Here is a 25,437-nt window from a genome sequence, read left to right on the forward strand (position 1 = left end):
TGCCATTGCCCTGCTCTGTAGTACACGATAGATTGTTGGATGAGGGGAGTGGAGAAAATCCTATTGTTTCCTAATTACTACAACACCTAGACATTTATTTTCTCTGGACTCTACATAGACTGAAAAAAAAATGTTTTTTTTTACCAGCCCATATAAACTGTAACCTATTCATCCATTGATATTTTTAATATTGAGCTGCCTAAAAATGATAACTCTTAAAACAGTTTATACTGTATATACACATCTGTTCATTATTTCCATGTATGTGTGGGGTTACAGGGGTATGATGGCATACTAGTTAGCATAACCTGACATTTCCAAATGCCTTTGTGTAATTTACATGTGCCCCCTACATGGGTCTTTCTACCACAACCCAAAGGTGTTTCATTTAGTTTACCTGGAGACTCTAAATTACCCCAACACAATCAAGTGTGGCCATTTGCACTGGCACACTTTTTTGAAAATCTGGAAATCCATCAAGCACTTGCTTTTGCCTTAAGACCAATGCTGAGAATGACTATTTTTGCTTCATGGTTAACAAGGATTATATTAGAAAGAATTACATGCTAAAAGTTTACAAGCTCTAGTAATTTACTTCAATATTGAATTAGGAATTATAAAATGTCAGAAAAAGTGAGCTTCAATTTCATTTCAGAAGATGGGAAAGGATTTCACTTTTTTGACGTGATGCTCATCACTAATGCGCAAGAGAGATGTATATTAACAAAACTGACTATGAATACCACCTTCTGCGACATTAAAAATTACAAAATTTTAAGAAAACAGCTGGAAATGATCAATTACTACAGTTAACCTGGAATCATGTGGTCCCAGGCCTTTGGAGTATTCAGGATTTGTGTATCTGGTGCAGAATAATGGGAAATAAAGCTACCTGCAAACTCATCACAATTTAAGATGGAGATGAAGAAGGAATTTTCTATAAAAGAACAAATGTTTAACGTTAACAGTTGAGTTGAAATGAAATAGCAATCTAAGAGAAACCCTGGGCCAGATCAAAGTCTTTCAAATGGCTCTTGTCCCCATGTATACTATATTGTTTCAAAAGTTATGTTTTTAATCTCATTGGATTTCTAACATAAAAAAGCACATTCCTCTAAACACATTTTTAAGCATTTGGTCCCAATAATGCATGATTTATTAAATTGAAGGATTTTTTTCTTTTTAAACTACAGCCAAGGATAGAGTCATTACATAATAGAATGAGAGGTGCTTTGTTAGCAGATAAAATTAAGTAGCAAGAAAATGAATTAGCACTCAGAAAAAAAATCCTTCCTACTTTCATTTTATTAATGGTCACATTTTGTCAGAGAGATAAAAAAGGTTGTTCACTCTCCTTTCCAAACCAGACAAACAACTTTTTTTCATTTCACACTGCTTCTGAAGAAACGGGACTTTCGTCCAAAGGAGAGCATGCAGGTGCTGCAGGGGCCAGAAGCGTATTCAGAGCCACAGGAATTTTACTGGTTGGTTCCCTGGATTAAGGAAGTTGAAGAATACTATTGTTTCAAGTCTGCCTTCATGAATGTAAAAGAAAGTCTGCTTCAGCATTCTTGAGGACTTGTGTAAAACTTACTAACAATGCACAAGAAACAAAAATGAACCAGTAAGTGGACATCATCCTCCTCTTTAATTTCTCCACACTCCACTTTTCTATCAGTTTTGTCATTGTTTCCTATGGGGTGTTACAGCAGGTGCAGAAAATCGATGACCACTTTTACTTGTCAAGTAACAGCTGAGAATAAAAGGATTTTGATTTCTTAGATGAAGCAATAAGGCCATATGGTAACACCCACTGATGACTGTTTTGTCAAATCCTGCACTCTAGTAGACTGTTTACTGCTGCAACTCTGATACTGTAGAGATTGTAAAGGAAGAATACCTGCACACGTGTATAGTAACTTGTTCTTTACATATTTTAAAATTCTTTGATACAAAATATATTAAAAGTTTGATTTACTCACTAAACAATGATTGGCGCTGCAATCATAAAACAAATTATGATTAGGCTTGTTTTCATTGTTCCCTAAACGATTTGATATTTTCTGCACTTTAATGATCAGATAGTGTCTGAAGTTTTAGGCAGGGGACATTTTTCAGTAGTATACAAAACTTTAATTATAAGTCATCCAAAATATAATTTGTTTCTAATTATATACAGCTGTATAATACAGACAAACACGGCATGGTGGGAATTAAAAAGCACTTAGAATTATACATTATTTTTGATATTTAACAAATACAAATAAAAAATAACAGCCAACACTAGCTTTGTAACTAGCTTTTTGTAAAGTACTGTACTATATAGCCCGTCAACAACTGCACAGGCTGTCTAATGCAGAAAGAGCTAAATAAGTCACCTGCTATATTATTCTAAAAATACAAACTTGACAAGCCATACAAAAATATCACAGTTCAATAACCTGCTCTCCTCAAATCCAGTTTTCTCCAGTTACTCCAACGTGATAAATGAGATAATACAATTGGGGGGAAAAAAAAACAAAAACATTTTACATTCTCTCTAAAGTACAATTCTTTCCAATTCAGTGGTTTCACGTGTTATAATCATGCAGAAAACAGAGTGTAGTAAAACATCATCCAAAGTCTGTGTGCTTGCAGGTTAAAAATCAGTGAAAACATAAAGGAACACTAAGCTGGTCTTAGCATCTGGGTGTTTATGCAAGAGACAAAAGTCAACCATCATTAGTTGCTCAGGCAAACTTCTGGGCATTGTGGACTATTGAATGAAAAAAAATATCGTTCAGATTGCAAACCTCCTCTGACCATGTCCAGGAAAGCAAGTTTTCCAAATAAAAGAGTTCTAGTCCATCTCCAAAGGGCTTCACCACATGCTCGTTTCAGTGGCATAAGACTAGATGTGAGATAGGCATGTTAGCTTCTGCTGTCCTGTTAGGTAGGCCAAACATTTTTTTAATCTTATATTCAATAAGAAACTCAGCAGTTAAAAAAGCATGGGGAAGATACAGACAGAAGAGCAAGTTTATTTGTCATGAACTCTGTCTGCCATAAGGCCTGCTTTCTAACATGGAGTAGGAAGGTTAGGATCTCTATGTGGTTCATGGCACTGTGTCAGTCCCCTGAGAAGGTCACGTTCGAGCAAGTGGTGAAAGTAGAGGAGCGCCAGAAGAGTCTGTTTCAGTCTCAGGAAGTGGGCTATAATTTTCAGCAGATGATCTTGAAGGAGAAGCTACATAAAAAAAAAAAAAAAGTCACAAAAAACCCCAGAGGATTAGAAATAATATTAATAGTATTTTAACAAAAATCTGAAAATTTAAATCTGGGGGGGGGTTGAACATTTTTTTTTTTAGATTTGACCATGTGTGTTCCAGGATATTGGCATGTTTTGTATTGTATTGTTTATACATTCAGTAAATGTACATTTACATATATATCCACAGACATATATACATTATACATATATTATATACAGTATACACACACACACACACTATATGTATTTTTTAATTATATAAAGCAAATAAATAGAAATGTTTACCCAACAGGCTCTGGCAAACCAGATCTCGAGCACGTTTATCCGAGCTTGTTTCCTCTGATATCTGTATATCAAGTCCTGTTATGAAAACAAAAACATTTTTACATATTAATCGCACAAATATAGTTTGGCTGTTAGAAAATCAATTAGATTGCACAGATTGTCATTACCCCTCCCCCCAACACAAAAGGTCCCAATGAGTCATGCTACGGGAAACAATAGGCACAAAATGCTCGCGGCTATAAAGTTGTGGTTCCTGTTTGAAAACTTGAGAAGGCACATTCATGTTTTTGAGATGCACTGAAAACTAAAACCTGGATGGCAGCAGTACTTTTGCAGCAGAGCACAGGTGGCACTAAAATAGCATGGCTTGCATTTTATTATCCAGAATGAATCCTCCTGCCGAGACATGGCACACTTTCTTTCAGCCAGTACCCCATATTGTGTATATAAAATCATTTATATATATTTCACTTTGCATGAAAAATAGCTGCTTTTTCATTATCTCATCATGGCTGCATTAAACACATAACACATCTGCTACATTAGAATTGAGAAGCAATTAATAACAACTGATAATACGCCAGATGCACTTTGTAAAGCTTACATATTAGTGGTACCAAGCTGTTCATCCAAGGAGAATGAAGGTTGTTTTAGTCACAACCAGGCAGAACTATGCTCTTTGAGAAAATGTTACCTAACATAATGGAGCCAATAAGCCTGTCAAAATACCACTTTAGAATATAAAATAAAATTTTTATTGGATCCGCTTAATCCAGTTTAGTGGGAAAAGGAGCTGGAGTTTATCCTGGCAACACTTGGTTCAAGATGAAATCAGCACAGCATACTGCACCAATTCATAAGCGGGCCCACTCTCACAATAGGCCACTTTAGAACTACACATCTCTTATGGGGTGGGGGGCGTGGGGGGAGAGAGAAACGGAAAAAAAACCCATTCAGGCACAAAGAAACAAAGAACATGCAGCCTCCACTATGATAACTAAGAATGGGATTCAAGCCCAAAGCATCAGAGAATATTTCTGCTTTAGTTGCTATCAAATTAAAGACACAAAGTAATCAATTGCTTTTATAATTTATTACAACTGCAAACAAAGCATAGCAAAGATATTGCCTGCAAGCCTACAGCTCCATACAGCTAAATTAATAACATTCTAAACTACATATTACAAAGGAGTTTACTCCCAAGGTCCCCACAACAGTAGTCAAGGACTCGAGCTCACCAGAACAGGAAACAAAGTAACAAAGCAAAATTATTTAATAAGACAAGCTTATTCTCTCTTCACTGCACCTATGGCTGTAGGTGAGGCAACTACTTGCAAAACAAGATTTAAACTCTTAATTCAAATGAGAAGGCTAAAAAAACCACAATAAGTTCTCCAGTGAGGGAGAATTAAAAAGACTTAACATTACTTGCTAAAGAAACAAAGATTACCTAACAATATTGACAACTAGCTTACAGCCTGTCAGAGGGAATAAAATAGAACAGAACAGATTTGTAACTTAATATAAAATGTATTTTGGATTTATTTTATACAAAAATCTAATGTGAGAAACCTCATCCATCATTTAGTACCTGCTCTTGCTGAAGTCAGATTATTACATCAACTAATGCTTTGAGGTTTTCCTTACCATGACTGTGTAACAAGGAAACCATGCAAAAATGGTTTGTCTATGGTTGTCATAAATTACTACCTTTTAAATATTTATTATTAGGATTCCTTTAAAGTGACTGAAGGGGTTATATAGGACTGATTTTTTTTACATAACTGAGAAAGGATGAACAAAATTCCCTATAATTGAAAAGCCAAAATCAAACACAGAAAAAATAACTGAGTATATACTAGCTAGCCTATTCCATTGTAAACCATTGAAAATGGATTTAGCATGTAAATCTAAGCGCAGAAGGATCACCTAACTGAAATGAATTCAAGAGTGCACCTGTAATCCGTAATACCTACAATGTTACTTGCGACACTCACTCAAGGGTGTCAATCTCAACATGACTATGCCATTGCTTATACTAACAAAATATATTGGTTTTTCACTCCAACAGATGGTGTATACAAACACACCCTACATATAGAACTGTAAAAATAAAAGTGGAGATAATGGCCGATTGAGGAATCCCATTGGAGCACAGTAACTTCCACACAGGGGAAGTAGCTGATGGTATAACCACAGGGTTTTAAACCCGGATCCTGGGAGGCTAGCATGCCCACTTTACAGCTTTATAACAAAATTTGTTATTTTCACGGTTTATTCCTTCTGTCATTTTTCTGTACTAATAAGGACAGATAACCAGAATGTTTAATGGACTCAGAGTAACCTACAGAGGGAATACAAATCTCAACCTCTCAATTTTCTTTTTCTGCTTAACTTTCCTTCATTAACTTAGTGCCAGTCCCCTGCTCTGTTGCCTCTGTTATACAGCATTTGGCATAGGATACTCATTAGCAAGTACTAATGTCTGTAGCATCTGTTGGAATGTAAAATGCAATGAATGTAATTGCTATATACTAGAGCTGTCAGACAATGTCATTATTCGAAAATAATGAATATTTTATTTTATTTGAAGACAAAGGCTGAAATTGATTGTAAAAGTAGAGTGTATTGGCATCAAGTTACCCCAAATGTGCCATACAAAGCTGTAGTATTTTTCCAGCTATGTTTTGCACTTCACTTCCATAACCTGCCATTTCATAATTTTGAATGGTTAGTTTGTTATCTTTAGCAGTAAAACTTTCAGCTGGAATCCTTCACAATTATTTTTTCCCCTGACCCAAAAAGTGTACTTGGAGCAGTTGTTCTAAACACGTTTCTGGTGCCCTGAAGTTGTTTTGCATCCAATTCTTCCCCACTCACTCTTAAGGCCAAGGTCCCCCACTGTTAAATGCTATAACCTTCTCTTTAAAGCAAATGGAAATTAACTGATAAGTCTGAATTTTCTTTTATTACAGTACTATAAAATGCTGATGAGACAATTCCTGAAACAATGAGGTGTAATTAAAATATTGTTTTAACTCTTCCAGGGCTGATGTCGACTTTTGTCAAAAGTAGGAGTTGATAATGGTAATCGACTGTAAACTGTGACAAAACCAACTGTTCTGTTTTAGTTGGACTCTCGTTGCTAGAAGGAAAGTTAGATTCATTGGTTTGACCGAGATTTCCTGCACTCGTGTGAGTAGCAAGGCGCAAACAACAGCAAAAATGGAGCTGACATTTGGTGAGAGATCAAAGTTAATGCGTAAAGCAAAACACTCCGTGGAAGACGTTTTGCCTGTTATCTCTAAACTGGACTATGACTTGTCGAACTCAGATTTTGATACAAGTGATTGAAAATGAATGAGAGGTTCCAGCTTCAGTTGATTGGTCCCCAGCTAATTGTTGTACTGACAGTGTTCGCCAGGGAGGACTGCCACTTAGAAACCAGGTTGCAGTGCACTGTGACTTTGACTCAGCCATGCAAAAACAGCCTGGCAGCAACCCTGACGCATATTCTTGGCAAACTGGCAGCCACAGCATGCAGCAACAGATGTTTTATGTTGATTTCTGTGTGAAACCATCGTTTTTTTTGGAAAAATATTTAGCCCTCAAGGAGTTAAAATATTGCTGTAAATTAGGGGGAATGACAGACTGTGCAGACCCAGACTTGACACCATGATGATCCTGTAAGCCACACAGGAGAAACTTTTTTTATTTGGATTGCCAAGATAAAACTGAGATATTAAAGAAGATGATGATAAAGTTCACATACTGGTTAATGATTTTCTGTCTTATGCATGATTAGTGGTTTTTCCATTCATTTATATGACAATCAAAACAGGAGCTGTTAGTCTGCATTTGAACAAGTAGAAAGTGGGAGCAGAATAAACAAGTTTTTCCAATCATCTCAGTTTCTCTGTGATGTCTGTGGAGGAAAGGTCCTGCATTTTCCTTTCAAAACTCTGACGACAGACAGACAGACAACTGGCCACCTATTTTACTGAATTACTCCCATGTGCAGCTATTACTAATGGTTCACAATGTGAGTGTTTAAAACAAGATAAATTTAGTTATGCAGTTTGCATATTAAGGAGATGTGTAATTTAAAAATAAATACATTTTGATTACCCTAAATGTAGATCTTAGATTCAAAAGAAACAACATACTAATGGGATCAACCAATGCATCTGATTGCGTATAACGCATTGCCAAGTCTTAAAAATTATGAAGACAATTAAACATGTTACTTCTAAAAATACTAAAAACACTTGACTGACTTCCAACTTAAAATCCCAAGGTACTAATAACCTTGTCATTTAGTCAGTCAGCAGTCATTATCCAACCCACTGTATCCTAACACAGGGTCATGGGGGTCCGCTGGAGCCAATCCCAGCAAACACAGGGCGTAAAGCAGCAACAAATCCAGGGCACCACAGGACATACACACCAAGCACACACAAGGGACAATTTAGGAACACCAATGCACCTAACCTGCATGTCTGTGGACTGTGAGAGGAAACCGGAGCACCCGGAGGAAACCCACGCAGATGCAGGGAGAACATACAAACTACACAGAGCGAGGACCCGGGAAGCGAACCCAGGTCTCCTTACTGCGAGGCAGTAGCGCTACAACTGTGCCACCCCCCCCCTTGTCATTTAATATAATGAAATGCTAGAATTCTACCTACAGACTATCCAGTTATTTCAACATCAGTATAAATAAACTGTCATTCATTTTATGCTTTTACAAAGAAAGATGAAAAAGATCAAATAAACCAAAATGATTACCTTTACTATCTTGACTGATACCAGAAGTGTCTATCATTGTTTCATTGCCACTGTCAGGAGGATAACTTCCATTATCCCTCTTGCCACTTTCCCTTTTGTCATCGTTGTTCCTAATGGAGCTTACATAACGCGAGTCATTGTCAGACCGATTTTCAGGGGATTTGATTTTCTTGGGCTTCCTGGTGCTAATGCGTATAACGCCATGTACCAAACGACATTCTGCATCCTGTTCATCAAGATTGTAATTATGCATAATGTGATTGATAAGCTCAGCAATCTCACTTGTTTTCTTAAAAAAGGCTGAATCTGATGTGCATTTTGCAAGCTGGTCTATTTGATGCGAAGTAAAGAGCTCCAACAATTTCTTGTTAATCAATGAGTTTATATCTGTGCCTGAAGTGTTGAGTTCGTCTATACCCTGATCTAGGTCTTCAAAAGAATAGTCTGAAATCTTGCTGAGAGGACCTGATGGCTTCTCCATACTCTCACTTCTAGAAAGTGATTTTAATGAATTTGTGCAAGATGTGCTTGGTTTGTGGCTACCAACACTCTCAAGGTTCAAAGGCTTTCCATAAAGTTTTAAATCTGGGTAATTAAAACTAGGGTTTTTTGAAGGCTTATTTTCAGTTCTCAGTGTAGTTCGTTGATTAATCAATGCTACTCCATTGGCTTTAGATTCATGAATTTTGTCATCTGTTGAAGTTTCAGAGCTGGATGTACATGGTATACAGATGTCGTGCTCAGTTTTGTAGTGACCACAGGTTACTACAATGCATAGGAGTTCTTTGCACCGTTCCCATGAAAATGTATTGCAAGGCCCACATGAACCAGAAGATGGAGGACTTTCAGCAGATCCAGGAAGAAAGTCAAGAGTCTCCGACTGCCTCCCGTTGGCATTACTTTGATAGTACTTTCTGACTTTGGCAGCTTTTGATTTTTTGGGTTGATTCAGATCAGGAGTCACATCACCCAAAACCTCCAGGCACATGTCACTTTCTTTGGAAACACTTGATGGCCTCTGTTGATTGTCCCTCATTGGCTTGTTATTCTGGCTATAGATATTGGCTTGCCGGGAGTTCCCCACACTGTTCCCAGGCATATCTTACAGATTTACAGATCTAGAAAAAACAAAAAGGAACATAAACAATGCAAATCTACTTAAGGGAAAAAAACCAAAACAAAACAGGCTGTAGACAGAAACTCCAAACAGAATAATTGAGATTTGACATTGTTAATCATTAACATCCACAAAAGAAAAAAAAAAATTTTGGATATCAAATTTACAGGTGAGAATGAGTGGTGGTGCAGGCAAAAAAATGATACAGTTCACTGGAACTGGGTTGTTGTAAAAAATCTCTTATTTTACCAAATGAAACAATTCCCTCCTCCATAATTTATCATCCATCCATCCATCCATCTTCCTAACCGCTGAATCCAAACACAAGGTCACGGGGGTCTGCTGGAGCCAATCCCAGCCAACACGGGGCACAAGGCAGGAACCAATACCGGGCAGAGTGCCAACCCACCGCAGGACACACACACCCACACCAAGCACACACTAGGGACAATTTAGAATCGCCAATCCACCTAACCTGCATATCTTTGGACTGTGGGAGGAAACCCACGCAGACACGGGGAGAACATGCAAACTCCATGCAGGGAGGACACGGGAAGTGAACCTGGGTCTCCTAACTGCGAGGCCGCCCATAATTTATCAGATTTGAGTTTTTTCACATACAGTAAATCCCAGTGGTAGCCAGACCAACAACAGTACAGGGCATCCTAAGTATTGTTTAAAAAAAACAACTCGCCATTCTGTAAAGCAAAGGAGAGCAAGTAATTGTTTAGATGCTTTGATCACTCTGAATATATTCAGGGCCACTAATACAGAAAAGTGCATTACAATACAAAAAAATCTGATGCAATATTTTACTGAGAATGCAAATCCCCAAACTACAAAAGCGCCATTGGATACCTTTGCAGAGAATGGTTTTGCAGGAAGCTGTTCAAGACTGTTAAAGGTGGCCATAGTACTAGTTTTTGTACTTGCCAAAATACTTTTTGGTTTAATTTTAATTCAACCTCTTAAAAAGCAATTAAGGGTTCTCAATTTTATTAATTTCTTCTTTTACTTGCCGTACTCACTGCTAAAGAACAATATAAAAAGTTGAAGTTCTTAACTTGTTGATAAATTATTTTGAAAGGGAGTAAAGGGAAACAATATTTAGGTTGCCAAATCAGTCCCATTTGCATTTACACACATTCATCATAAAGTATTTGTTTTAATGAAATATTAAAAAAAATAGATCATTAATTACAAAACACTAAAAAAGTTAAATGTCTAATATGGTAAAATGAGAGGACTAAGGAGCTATGGAATTAAATTATCAATTTTAACAACTTAAATTAGTTCCTACTTAAATCTGCTGGAGTGAACCCTTGCAGCAAATGAGACTCAAAGAAAAAGACTGGAGACCTCAGTGCATACCATGAAAATTTTCAAGAGAGAACCTAGTTGAAGTCTGCATCATAACACAATATTTTAAAACGTGGTTAATCCAAGTTAGGGTGGTGGGAGACTGGAATATATCCTAGAAACACTGGCTGCAAAGCAGGAACCATCTCTGGATGGGGTGCCAGTCTGTTCCTGGACACACTCTGACAGATCTAATTCAGAGGAAAAACATCTAGAGAAAACCAACACAAATACCAAGTAAATATGTAAACTCAACACAGACAACCAGACAGGATTTGAACCATGGGTTTGGAATCAATGAGGCAGCTGCTCATAATTCTAAGATTTAAACTAATGACAGAAAACTGGTTACCAAATTGTTAAAATGAATGTTTGTATTTGGGAGATGCATCTTCAACCTAAAAGAACTGGAACATTGCTAAATCAAACTCTAGACTCATTTATAAGTCTCTGTCTTTTAAAACAAGCAGGACTTCAGACCCATTATTTATTAGTAAGAAAACTGCTATTTCTTTTGAATATGTTACTTATGTACCTCACTATGATATGTCTAGACAAACCTATCATGCCCTTGGCTTTATTTTACAAGATTTACCCAAAAAGAGTGCAATACATTCATAATATACAATACTATTCAAATGTTTGCAATCACCTAGGAACTTTAAATCTTTTTCTATCAAAAACATTAAAGTTTTTTTTTTCTAATCAAGGTACCATTAAATTCTTTTTAAAATATAGCAAAAATACTACTAGTGTTGCAAATGAGTATTATTGCTTGAAATGACCGATTTATAATTTACTTCTCACATAGGACTCCAAAGCCGCATTTTCATCAGAAACTACTCCAGTATCCCAATGGCAAACTCCCTTACCTCATGATTTACTCAATCATATTTAAATGCTAAATTGGTTATTAGAGAAGCCTTTGCAATTTTTAATAAATTTAAATGTAATTTTCTATTCAAAGGAGCAAGTAAACTGTTGGTAGTTGGGTGGCAAGGTACTGGAAATCTTAGTTTAATTCTGGGTTCAGAAGTGGCCAAAACAAAACAGCTTACTCCAGAAACATGCCAAGTCTCTTGTTTTGCAAAATGAATGCTATTCTAGACAGACTGTAAAGAAACTTCATATAGATTATATCACTGACCTGAGATCTTATTGAAGAGCTGTCATCTTTTGATACACCATTGTGATGCAAAATACAAAATACTTGCTTGTCTAATGTAAAGTTAAAGTTACAGTATGTGTATTCTTTGCACAGTTGAAGAAAGACACAAAAGGGTGTAGGCCAAATAGAAACACAGAAGAAAAGAGGGGACCAGAATACACAGTACATTGTTTTGGTTTTTTTTTTTACCTTGGTCAGGTGAATCAGTCTTAGTTGTCACAGGCTGTGGCCTCACTGCCTGACAGTTTTTTAACCAATGTTTTAATATAATAAAGTCCCACTTTGAAGTTATTGCTAATTGAATGTCTCTTAAAACTAAAGACTGTAGGTTGCAATTAAAAAAAGACACTGGGTCGAGTAATTTGAACAGTCAAACAGTCAATTTTGTATTCACACTGTAGAGTATGATGCCCTATCCAGGACTGGGTTCTACCTCGTGTTCAAAGAAATTTGCTTATACTGTAACACCAAAATTAGACATAAATCCTCCTGAGGGTAATACAAAAACTGCAATAGGAAAAAGCATCTATGCCTTGCTTCTTAAGATTAATTTAGCAGGAAACTCCACTTTGACCTTCTACAAAAGTTAAAAAGGCAAAAACTAGAGAAAATGACTTCATACCATACCATACCATATTTATTTGTTGAGCGCTTAAAAACACAGCATTACAACTGACCAAAGCGCTGTACAGTTACAACAAGCAGGACTAAAAGCAAAATATTAAAAATAAACATTAAGAGAGAATTAAAACAGAGATACTAAAAACAGGTCAAGGGACCAAATAAAATAGAGAAAATAGCAAAAGACAAGTGGAAAATGAAACAGGTTAAGAGTTCATAGTTGAATTAAAACTTTATTTAGTCCAGTCTGATGCCTTAGAGGCACAACACAAGAAACAATACAAGTAATAATTTAGGAATGTACTAATAGATATGTCAATATAGACATATGCATAATATTTCAAGTAAATAGCAATTTTATTAGCTTGTCAGATATATTGGGGTACACAACTACAAACTAACAAAACAAAACTACACAGTTCACAATTTACAAATGAACCCTATGATGCCCATGTTTATATAAAAACTAGCAGGAAACTGAAATTGCACTGAATATTTACACAGACTGTAGATAAGTGAGCAACAATACACGATGCCCTCTATTATAAATAGAAAACTCACTCACTGAAAAATTATTCTGAAAAGCTTTGGAGGATAATAGCTTCAGACTTCCAAATGATGAGATGATGTTTCAAAATGAAACAACTATTTGTAATTTTTTTCCCCCCACACAAACACGCCAATTCTAATAGAAGGTGGCACTGGAATGGAGACCATCTCTGTAGTGTGGTGTACAAAGCAGGAAACCAGAAAGGATGACAAGCAAACCTTCATCAAGAAATGCTCTTTCCAATTGGTAATAACTACAAACTTGCTGCAGCTCTCAAATGCCATGGAATGCTTATGAAGACTGATAGTTTGGTATCTACCAACTCTAACTATTGTATACATTTTTAAGTTTAACAGAAACAGGGAAGCAAATGATCCAAATGTAAATGAATTATGAATTCAAGGACTATTTTGTCTGTTTTTTTCCTGTTAAAGACTAAAGTAATGACTCAGTAATTTTTCATCTATAACAAATGCACTGGGTTCTTCTCCACTTTATAACCACCTTTAAAATCCAGCAGCTTATATACAGATTTCTGAGCACAATAACTGCAATACTAGAAGACTGGGGTAAAAGCAGAGTTCTCAAAAGAACTTACTCATCATTCCAAAGCAATCATGATACATTATTTTTAACCAAGCAGAGGTCACCTTTTGGCATTCCAATTCTCATAATCCATGTGATAGCCTACCTGCCCTATTGAAATCTGGAGCAAAAATTTTTATTTCCCCTTTTAAAGGAAAAATAAATTTTACTGAATATGTTCAAATATTTTTAAGATTTTTTTTTTTTTTTAAATCTTCCTTAACTTCAGAATTCACTCTTACATACCTAGTATTTGTGCATAATCTCTATGATATATTAATACTTTAATTCAAGGGTTTTCAACATTGGTCCTGGAGACCCCCTGAGGCTGCAGGTTTTTGTTCCAACCAGCTTCCATTTTAATTGGAATCCTGGGCTAATTAATTGAACTGTTATACTAGTATTGCCCATATTCTGTGTTTTGCATAATAATTTACACTATTTTCAATTAAAAAAAAGATAACACTGGTATGTCTTTCATTTCCTTGGAATATCCAAGTACTGGGGTGTTTTCCGAACAAAGATTTTGTGAAGAAGTATTTAGTTGTATGAAATCAAATCAAATGTGACAAACTGGCTGTGCAAAAATGTGGGTACCTTGTAATTTTGCTGATTTGAATGCATGTAACTGCTCAATACTGACAACTTGCAACACCAAATTGGTTGGATTAGTTCGGTAAGCCTTGAACTTCATAGACAGGTGTGTCCAATCATAAGAAAGGGTATTTAAGGTGGTCATTTGCAAGTTGTGCTTCCCCTTGACGCTCCTCTGAAGTGTAACAGCAAGGGATCTTCAAAGCAACTCTCAAAAGATCTGAAAACAAAGTTTGTTCAGTATCATGGTTTTGGGGAAGGCTACAAAAAGCTATCTCAGAGGTTTAAACTGTCAGTTTCAACTGTAAGGAATGTAATCAGGAGATGGAAGGCCACAGGCACAGTTGCTGTTAAACCCAGGTCTGGCAGGCCAAGAAAAATACAGGAGTGGAATATGTGCAGGATTGTGAAAATGGTTACAGACAACCCACAGATCACCTCCAAAGACCTGCAAGAACATCTTGCTGCAGATGGTGCATCCGTTCATCGTTCTACAATTCAGTGCAATTTGCACAAAGAACATCTGTATGGCAGGATGATGAGAAAGAAGCCCACAAACAGAGTTGCTTGTTGTATGCAAATGCTCATTTACACAAGCCAGATTCATTTTGGAACAAAGTGCTTTGGACTGAGGAGACAAAAATTGAGTTATTTCATCATAACAAAAAGTGCTTTGTATGGCAGAAGAACACTGCATTCCAAGAAAAACACCTGCTACCTACTGTCAAATGTGGTGGAGGTTCCATCATGCTGTGGGGCTGTGTGGCTAGTTCAGGGACTGGGGCCCTTGTTAAAGTCGAGGGTCGGATGAATTCAACCCAATATCAACAAATTCTTCAGGATAATGTTCAAGCATCAGTCACAAAGTTGAAGTTACGCAGGGGTTGGATATTCCCAAAACACAGTTCGAAATCTACAAAGGCATTCATGCAGAGGGAGAAGTACAATGTTCTGGAATGGCCATCACAGCCCCCTGACTTGAATATCATTGAAAATCTATGGGATGATTTGAAGCAGGCTGTCCATGCTCAGCAGCCATCAAATTTAACTCAACTAGAGAGATTGTGTGTGGAAGAATGGTCAAAAATACCTCCATCCAGAATCCAGACACTCATCAAAGGCTATAGGGGGCATCTAGAGGCTGTTACATTTGCAAAAGAAGGCTCAACTAAGTATTGATGTAATATCTCTGTTGGGGTGCCCAAATTTATGCACCTGTCTAATTTTGTTATGATGCATATTGCATATTTTCTGTTAATCCAATAAACTTAATGTCACTGCTGAAATACTGCTGTTTCCATAAGGCATGCCATATATTAAACGGAAGTTGCTACTTTGAAAGCTCAGCCAATCTTCTTCTTTCGTCTGCTCCCATTAAGGATTGCCACAGAGGATTATCCAAAATTATTGTCCGCATATTGATTTGGCAAAATTTTACACCAGATGCCCTTCCTGACGTAACTCTCCCCATTTATCTGGGCTTCCGACCAGCACGAAGAAACACACTGGTTTGTGCATCCCCTGTGGCTGGGTTTTGAAAGCTCAGCCAATGATTAACAAAAATCCTAAGAATTGAGAGGGGTTCCCAAACTTTTTCATATGACTCTGTGTGTGGGTGTATATATATATATATATATATATATATATATATAATAAAAATGTACTAAGCAGTTACATATGGGAATAATGCATTTTTTTCTTAACAATATTTTCATCTTGATGTTCATTCTGTTTTTCCAAGTGTTCTAATTGTTTAATTAATCCATTATTTTCTAATTGGTGGGTCTAACACTAAAATAGTTGTAGCCTTTCATGATGTAGTGTTGTTTCCCTGGGTGTCTGTTCTGCTCTTTTTGTCATTATTAACATACAATGAAGGGAGAAAACTTCAGAGAGAAAGGGGAAAATATAACGAAAACAACAAAAGTGAGTAAAGCATTTAAATCTATAGCAACAGCAGAAATATTTCTAAATGTCTTATAAATGTAAAAATCATGCCTCTGTGCTTTCTTAATGTAGAATAAGAAGAGAAAACAAAATCAATAGCTAATTAATTGAGATCAGTGTTAGCAGTTGTCAAAGATTATGAATCTGGTTGAAGCAAAAACCTGAAGACACAGTAGGCCCCCAGGACCGACTTTCTGCGAGAACCCCTGCTTTAATTCAGTAATACTGGGCATGAAAGAAAGACTGTTTTTAAAAGTATGATTCTGTACTTTCATTGGATGCAGTGCTGGTTTTTCGCAGGACTCAAAGCCATAGTTACTTCTACAGGGCAAATTTAGAGTTGCCAACTAGCATAACACACCCCTTTGAAATGGGGAGGAGAGGGGAGAACTGTCAGAACATGCGGGCAGACGGAAGCTGAACTGGAATTCTAATTCATCCTCTTGTAACTAAACTATGAGGCACAAGGCCTTCCAACCATGCTGCCTATTAAATAAATTAATATGTAGTGCTGAGGATGTTCACTTCTAAAAATATACAACATATAGCTCTCTTCTAAAATATACAGTATATGTGTTATCCCAAAAGTAACAGAAATACTATGGATTAGGAATTTTAGTGATTGATGCTTACATTAAACAGAACATTAGACTTTGCCTTTCCCTATAAAACTCATGCCTCAGTAGTCTTAGTTTTATAAACCTCCTCAAAATGGAAAACAACATTGATAGGGGCAAGAAGTGAATCATGAGAAGGTTTACAGGCACACATAAAATATTAGCAAACTTGCTTTTTGTTAGCTCAGTCCTGCATTTAAACGAGGCTGGCTGAATGAATTTGTGTTTAGAGTCACTGATCTTTCATCGATTCTGTTGAGTTCTGAATGAATCACTTGTGTGTTAAGTAAACATAATTATTAATAAATAGCACTAAATAAAATATCAATACACACCATTGTCTTCTCATTACAAATTAACTTCATTTTAAGAAAGATGCGATGAGACTCACACTAGCACATAGACTTATCCTTCTTAACTGGAAGAATCCCAGTCCACCTTTTAGAAGTCAGTGGGTAACTAATGTTCTATACTTTTGGAAACTAGAAAAAAAAAATCAAATTCTTGCTTAGTGGATCCGTTCAAAACTTTAAAATATGGCAAGATATAATTAGTAAAATTTTTGAATAAGCATTTATAGTGGGGAAAAGTACACTCTGCCTTCTCTCTCTCTTTTTTTTTTATTTTTATTTTTGCCCATGATGTGGGTTCTCCTCACTTTCTCTTGGGTGGGGACTGAAATCGGATAAATTTGACTTGAATGTATGGAATGTTATTTTCTTCCAATAAAATTATTAATAAAAAAATAAAAAAAAAGACCAATGATAAGAAGTCAAACCTTTCCTAAATTTTATAAGATGACAAAGGGGTAAAAAAAAAAAAATCTCCTTTAACATTGAGTTAATGCCACTTCTAATCTTCAGAAAGGCTTGAATGAAAATCAGCAGGCACTGCATCTCATCAGGGAAATGTTTGCCAAGGTCTGACAAATACACGCTTATCAATATTACAGCTATTGAACTGGCATCCAGACTGACATCCCAGTGGAACAGTTAAGTCCGCTTTCATACAAAATCATAAAAAGCCTTGAATAGAAAACTGAGAGGCACAAATTTTGAAGTTGCATTGTTAACATATACAGTGGTTTTGAGGCAAGTGTGACCCTAATTCCTGTATCTTAGCATTTTCTTGTTACTTTTTATGCCTATTTTATTTCCATTCTTAAGGCCTTGTGGGAGACATGCTGCTCATAACAAGAGGATTGGACCGAACACAGGAAACAACTATGATTGCGATTTAATCCAGTACTTTAGCAAACCCGTCCATCTTCCATACTCTCTTATCCCAAGCAGGGTCATGGAGAAGCTACAGCCGATCCAGGAAAGCACCAAGCACAAGGCAGGAACAACCCATAGACATGGAGCCAGCTCATCCCAGGGTGCACACACGCCTACAAATACACACTATGACCACTTTAGCAATGCAAGTCACTTAACCTGCATGTCTTTGGACTGTGGGAGGAAATTGGAGCACGGAGAGAAAACCCAAAGAGAGAACATGCAAACTCCACACAGGGACTACCATCACCTTGTTGTGAGGCAGCTAGCTGCACTACCATTGCCGCATCATGTGCCTTTTAATACAGCATATTTTATGTTAAAAACCTTTACATGCTGCTAAAAATCATCTTTTCCCAAGAGGTGCAAATTACTACAATGTTTAAATTTCATTATTTAATTTATTATTTATAGAAGTCTACGTGACCATCATCATCAGGTCCTTCCATGAAAACCCTAAATACAAAGAGGACTGTTTGACTTATGTTAGGTAGATTGCCCAGAGGAGACTGGGCGGTCTCGTGGTCTGGAACCCCTACAGATTTTATTTTTTTCTCCAGCCTTTGGAGTTTTTTTTTTGTTTTTTTCTGTCCACCCTGGACATCGGACCTTACTCTTATTCTATGTTAATTAATGTTGACTTATGTTTATTTTTTATTGTGTCTTCTATTTTTCTATTCATTTTGTAAAGCACTTTGAGCTACATTTTTTGTATGAATATGTGCTATATAAATAAATGTTGATTGATTGATTGATTGATTATTGTTCTCTGGGTAGAAAAAAATGTAAATGGGTTCACATACACTTGATACATTTATTTTTTGACAACAACCTAACATGCAAATGGTTGGGATGTGAGCAGACACTGGAGTACATGGACCATGTTAAGAAAATTAAAACTCTGCACTTATAGTGGCCTTGACTTAGATTAGTATCAAGTCTATGGTGCTGTGAAGGTACAACTCTGTGACTATGATTAATATTATTAAAACCAATTTTATATATATATATATATATATATATATATATATATATATATATATATATATATATATATAAACAAAATAGAAATGTTAAAGCTGTTTCAACATCTCATTCCTGCAAAAATAAAGAAAAAAAAACAAGTTTTTAAAATTTTAAATTGTTATTAACCACTAATAATAATGATAAACTTGTAAAAAAATAAAATACCCAGCAGAAAATAATGGTTATCGATATGGTATAGCTGAATTGAACAACGCTTGCAACAGGCAGAACGGCATTCACCCATACACCTTCTGACCTTTTTCTTTTTTATTTAGAGTCTTTTGATGCTGCATGCTAACTGTGCAGCTTTGTGCACAAAGCTAACATGGTACACCTAGTAGGTGTTTTTTCTGAAGCATACATTTGGGATGTGAGAAGTAATCCAGAGTACACAGAAACACCTCCACAAACATTGCCAAGAACATGCAGAGACAGTTACCTGGCCAAGATTTAAATCCAGTCTAAAAGACCTGTGAGTGCAGCACCACTGCACAACTTTGTAGGACAGCACTACATTTTTGGAATTTTAAGAGGTGAAGGTGGAATCCGTCAGACGAGGCCATTCACTTACCTACTGAAAAGGTAGGTGGGTCAAATCTGTACTTAGGCCCCTGATTTGACCCCCAGGCATGAATACCATATGTAGACAGGTATGTACTCCCTCTGATCAAGGCACAGTTGAATACTAACAGCTCCGGATGAGAGGGTGGAGTGGGTGTAATGAACCATTTAATGGTCCAGTAACGCGTCACTGGGGGGTTATTGGCTTTCCATTTGGCTTAAAACTAATGCACTCCACTACAGCAACCGGAATAAGCAGGTTCCGCCTTCCAAATATTATAGGACGGTACTATACAAAACAAACGTGGAATTCTGCGTGCATTATTTGTTACCCTTTCAGTTCTTTTGCACCCTGCCACTCTCACATGACGCCGATTAGTGTAAATCCATGAGTTTCTTTTGGACGAAAACTTGTACCAAAGCAGCGATATTGTTATCCGAAACATAATATTGCTGGCTCTTTCATGTAAAGTAGAGCAGGAATGCAGAAACAACCAACTACGGAAAAATACCTTAACAAAGCAAGGAGCGGCGATAAAAAAAAACCCGTCAAAACAAAAGAAACATTATGCTGGCGTTATTTACGTGGTTGTCAATAATACAAAGGTATAGATACCCAGCGCCAATATACGCCTGCGTTAAGGACAGGCCCGCGCAACGATGTAACTCACATAAAGAGCCGGGGGGCGACACTCGATTCATAGGCACAGGCAGTAGCACGTACGTATGGAGCTGCCCTTGGCTGTAAACTTTGTTTTGGGACGACACCAAACTCGTGAGGATTACAAATCGTGTCCCGTTCTTACGTGCGGTTAGGTCGAGTCAAACTATCGATCATCGACTGCATTTTTCGCCTTTGCTGAAAGCTTGGTAAAGCGCTGCACCTTTACGGCAAACACAGAACTTTCCGTCGACCACCTGTTGGTTACCAACCCGCCTTACCTTACAGGATAAGCTGCCCGCCGTCTCTTTTCTGCTTTGCCTTTCGTTTTATGAACTCCGGAAGTCAACCGTATCCTTCCTTTCCCTCCCTCCCTCCTCTGTTTTGGTCACCTGTTTTGTTTTTTACTTTCTAAACCTCTGGATTTTTCAAGGCCGGTGTGCCAGAATGGCAGTCTCGCAATTTTTGTTGTCTCGTCTGAATGTATACTCACGTTAACTTAAAGCTGCGTCCAAGTTTCGGTAAATCTTTTTAGACGGAAGCTGCTAGCCGTGGAGATGCATTCGAGCTCCTCCGAATGTCTTACCTGAGCCCAGGTGAAAGGCCCCGCCCATCCACATGACGTCACCCTGACAGTCGCCTCCCGGGCCTTGCAAGGCCAAGGAAAAAGCGCCCGAAACACCCAAGACGGATGGATCCACAGGGGTTCAAGAATTCATCTGTACGCTACCTTCGCTCGCATAAGCATTTTTCTGGCCTTCACAGTATTGTGTCTGAGTGCACGACCTCCATTTTGCTGTCCCAGGAAGTGAGTGAATGTGAGCACCTTTTTTTTATTTCCAGCCATCCAGGCGTTTTCCAACCTGCACGTTGGAACATGATATTCCAACTATCTATTTATCCACCCACCCGCTTCTTCCATAGGAGAAAGATCAGTACCTGCCTTTGAGCAGACCAAACAAGACCATGCAGGACTATCTGCATGGCGTTAGATGCAAGAACATAACACATAAACAAATATAATTTGAATAAAAAAACCAAACCAGCATCATATTCCAGTGCTTAAATATTTCAGTTTATTGTCATGCTTGCTTGACCTCAGTTCTATCTTTGATATGGTCTGCCATGCCCTTTTAGTTAACTGTATAGAAAAATGGCTTTGGCCATTTGGTACAGTGTTTGACTCGTTTTCAATGCATTTATTAGACCGTTCTTAGTTTGCCCTCATGGGTAATAGTAAACTTCACTGTGCCTCAATATGACTTGGTGTCCCCCAGGTTCAGTATCTATATGTGATCCAATATAACACGTTTGTGATGGCTTATGGATAGGTTAAACACACACAGGGCAGCGCTCTGCTGCTAGTCTAGTTGAAGCAAAAGGCTAAATGAATATTGATGCTCTGCATTCTTGAACAATGTGCCACAGTGAGATTTCTTTGGGCAGAGGGGGTGAAACCTGCTGAAATTTACCAACGGTTGTTGGCTCAGTATGGAAGTGAAAACAGCACGACTAAACAAAAGGTTTATGAATGGGTAGAAGGGTTTAAAGTGGGAAGAACAACTGTAACCGACAAAGCTTGATCTGGTGTACTATCAACATCGTGCATACAAACCCACATTGTCATGACAAATTCCTTCATCAGAGAAGACCAACGGTTTATGTTGTCCACTGTTGCTGCACATTTGAATATCAGCTATGGATCTTCACATGACATAATGCATGATGACATGGGGTACCATAAAGATGGGTACCCAAACCGCTTACTGATGTGCACAAAAAACTGCACATAGAGGGTGGAACCCAAAACACTCTTGCTGCTCTATAACAATGCATGTCCCCATGCAGTGGCCACAATGGTGGAGGCAATGCAACAACTGAGGTTTGAACATTTTGCATATTTCCTTACAGCTCTGAATTAGCACCATGCAGCTATAACATCTTCGGTCTACTTAATGAAGCTCTATGTGGTTGCAGATTCACCTCTGATGATAAGGTTAAGGAAACGATGCAGAGCTGGATTTGGGAGCAGCAGAAAAGCTTCTTCTCTCAAGGGGTTTAATAAGGAGTGTCACAGTGCCGCTGTTAATACCATATTTTAAGCAACTGAACCATATTAAACGTAGCCTATCCTTGATATTGTAAATTACATTATTGAGTGCCATTAAGAATTCAGAGTGCATGCAGTGCTGTGCATTAACAATTATGTGTACAGTATTGCTTTGTTAATGCCAAAGTAAAAGAAACAAATTAGATGAGGCAGCCAGGTTTTCACATTGCACAACTCGCTGTGAACACAAACATACATTATTATAGCATTTCTCGAGTCTACATTAATGGCAAATAAACCAGAATATTAAAAAAGGGTGTCTTTTTTAAACAAACAAGCCCTAAAAGAGATAGACAAGAATAATAAAAAAGCAAAAAAAATACAACAGTTCACGTGGGCCTTCTCTTGCAACTTGGTTTCATTATGTCTTCTTCTTGGAGTTTGAGCCCTCTAGTGGCACCTCTCCCTCTCTTAGCAGACATCTCTACTAAAACGTCTGAAGCCTGTCTCCATGGCTTACTCTAACTCTTATGCGGGTGAGGGCTCATAAGTATTGTTCCCACAGGACATCTATCATCTGCTGAGAGGAGGACTTTATATCCCAGATGCAAATCACCTGCACCGACATGACAGCATACATAAAGCAAGCTGCTTTCTCTCTCTGTCACTTTGAAGATGCTGTCACTACCATGGGCCACCTTTTCTGAGGAACAAGTCCCTAACCACATTACTTCACATTCAGTGACAGTTTAGGATTTACAGTCAATCCACACCTTTGGTCATTGGGAAAGACTCTACATACATAGGAATAAAATGGACTGTACAGATGCGGCAACCTATCCAAGGATCGATATATATTATTGTGAGCAAACATTTTGCACTTTAAACTCTATTGTTGCCAGTTCAGTTGCCACCTTCCCTTTACTGTGTCAACTTTAACAGGTCACTTAATATCCCTGTACTCCATTTACAAAAAAAAAAAAAGAAAAACCTGTAAATTTGTATTGTAAGGTTTAAAAATTTCAGTAGCCTAATGTGTGACAATAAGCATTTCTGCGGGTTGGCAGAACCACCTACAGTGTGTCAGTTTTAGACATGAGGTACTTTACAGTGAGAGACATGAAGTGTTCAAACCCCATAATTTCTTTAAATGGTTTCTCCCATGTATATCAGGCACAGTACCCACCTTGTTGTTTAACTTTCATTTTTTTCTCTGTGGGCTTTCTCCCACATCCTCTAATTCTCCTTGTTAGGTTTATTGGCTCTACTAACTTGAGTAACTGGTGGGTGGTGCAGCACATGACTTGACCCTGGATTGGTGTGGTTCCAGTACTGCCAGAATAGGACTAATGGATTAGAAGAGTTTTAAAAGAGACACAGGGGCCTTCTAACTGTTAGCTATTTTTCATTAAGGTTTTTAAATCTGTCCCTACATTTCCTAGTCTGACATTATTTAGTATACTGAGGAAGGGAGCTAAGCCTCTTCTGGCAGCAGCAGTTACAAGATAGTAATCAACTGGATGGAATGACAGTCCTCACACACACATACACACACACTCAAACAGCCATTTAGACTTTTGAAACTGCATAACTTTGTATCTTAGGAAATTCACATACAAACTACATACAGGGTCCTGGGGTTATACATCAACATCACCTTACCAAATGTTATTTCCACAAGAATTTGAAAGTTTTCATTTTCTTAAAGTAGAGCATATAGAAATAAAGTAATGCCTTTTTCACATATACAATGATATTTGTCAATATGACAGGTTAACAAAGTTGTCAATATTAAATTGTCTTGAAGATTCTGAACTGCAGCACTGGCGAAATGTGTTTACTTGAACAGCAGAGGTCGCAGTTGAGACAAATAATGGTGAGTTGCCATTTGTATAAAAGAAAATGTGCTTCGAATGGGTGGTGAGGATATCCAGATTAAGCTAAAAAGCATCAGGGGTATATGCCTGATATTGGGAGTGTGTTATAGGACCTACAGTGCAGACATTAGTTTCAATATGTATCTTTTAAAAAATTTTAAAGTTTAAAGGTGCATATTATAGTCTCGGGAGACTTGTAACACCCAAATATGAACAGGAATAACATTACAAGAAGCAGAACACAAAAACAGCATTACATAGATGTAATCAGTGCTACTTTCTAACACATTGTGTTAAAATACCAACAAGAAGAAAAGACTACCTGGATTTAGTATTTTGTAATAATCAGGATAGAATTCAGGAGTTTAGGTGATTGACCCATTTAAATTTAGTGAACATAAAGTAATATACTTCACAGCATTTTGGCAGAGAACATATTTAATAACTATAACTAGTAAATGTAACTTTAATAGGGCAAATGCTGAGCAGATGTGGTAAAATCTAAGAAAGATGAACTGTAATAATCAGTTAAGTTTGTGGACAGTTGAGGATCAATGGAACAGGTTTAAAGTCATTTTTTATTTACAATGCAGCTGGCAAGTCCATCCTGAAATTTAGAAGCATTGAGAATTTAAGGAGAACTTTGACATGAATAAATAAAGAGCTATAAAAGAAGCTAAAAAGTAAAAAAAAAAAAAAATCAAAACAACTGTGTAATGTTTACATGACAAGAAATCCAGTGCTAACTGTGGGGACAATGGCAGAATGAGATCAACAGTTAAAAATTATATTAGGAATGCTAAAAATAATCTGAGGGGATATAGTGCAGAAAACACAAAAGAAGATTTTTTGAGTATTTTAGTAGGAAAAAACAGTTAAGGAGGAGGTGACATATAAAGGTGATAGACAATATCCTGACAGTGAAATGGCAAAACCTCAAAATTCACATTTTCCTTAAGTTTTTACTTGTGAAGAAATCAACAGCCTCCCAGCAGTTACAAAGACAATCAAGGAGCTATCTAGTGATTTGGAACTTGTAGAAAAAGAAGTGCTCCTTAGTTTAAAAAGGCTAAAATCAAACACATTACTGTGCCCAGGTAGTAG

General features: G+C 37.2%; 1 protein-coding gene across 5 annotated transcripts; it reads right to left on the reverse strand.

Moving 5' to 3' along the window:
* Window positions 1-1,290: 1,290 nt before the first annotated feature.
* On the reverse strand, window positions 1,291-21,240 carry kdf1a (keratinocyte differentiation factor 1a). 5 transcript variants are annotated; one of them, XM_039740064.1, is made up of 4 exons: window positions 21,137-21,240; window positions 8,324-9,441; window positions 3,536-3,610; window positions 1,291-3,226 (listed from the first exon to the last, which is right to left on the reverse strand). In XM_039740064.1, the coding sequence occupies exons 2-4, from the start codon at window positions 9,420-9,422 to the stop codon at window positions 3,126-3,128; spliced, it is 1,275 nt and encodes a 424-aa protein (XP_039595998.1). In that variant the 5' UTR covers window positions 9,423-9,441; window positions 21,137-21,240; the 3' UTR covers window positions 1,291-3,125. The 5 variants fall into 5 exon arrangements, with proteins under 5 accessions (XP_039595998.1, XP_039595999.1, XP_039595996.1 ...); XM_039740065.1 differs by lacking the exon at window positions 21,137-21,240 and adding an exon at window positions 20,993-21,072; XM_039740062.1 differs by lacking the exon at window positions 21,137-21,240 and adding an exon at window positions 20,900-20,986.
* Between the last annotated feature and the right edge of the window lie 4,197 nt (window positions 21,241-25,437).

Source organism: Polypterus senegalus, chromosome 17, assembly GCF_016835505.1.
Source record: "Polypterus senegalus isolate Bchr_013 chromosome 17, ASM1683550v1, whole genome shotgun sequence".
NCBI classification, from domain to species: domain Eukaryota; kingdom Metazoa; phylum Chordata; class Cladistia; order Polypteriformes; family Polypteridae; genus Polypterus; species Polypterus senegalus.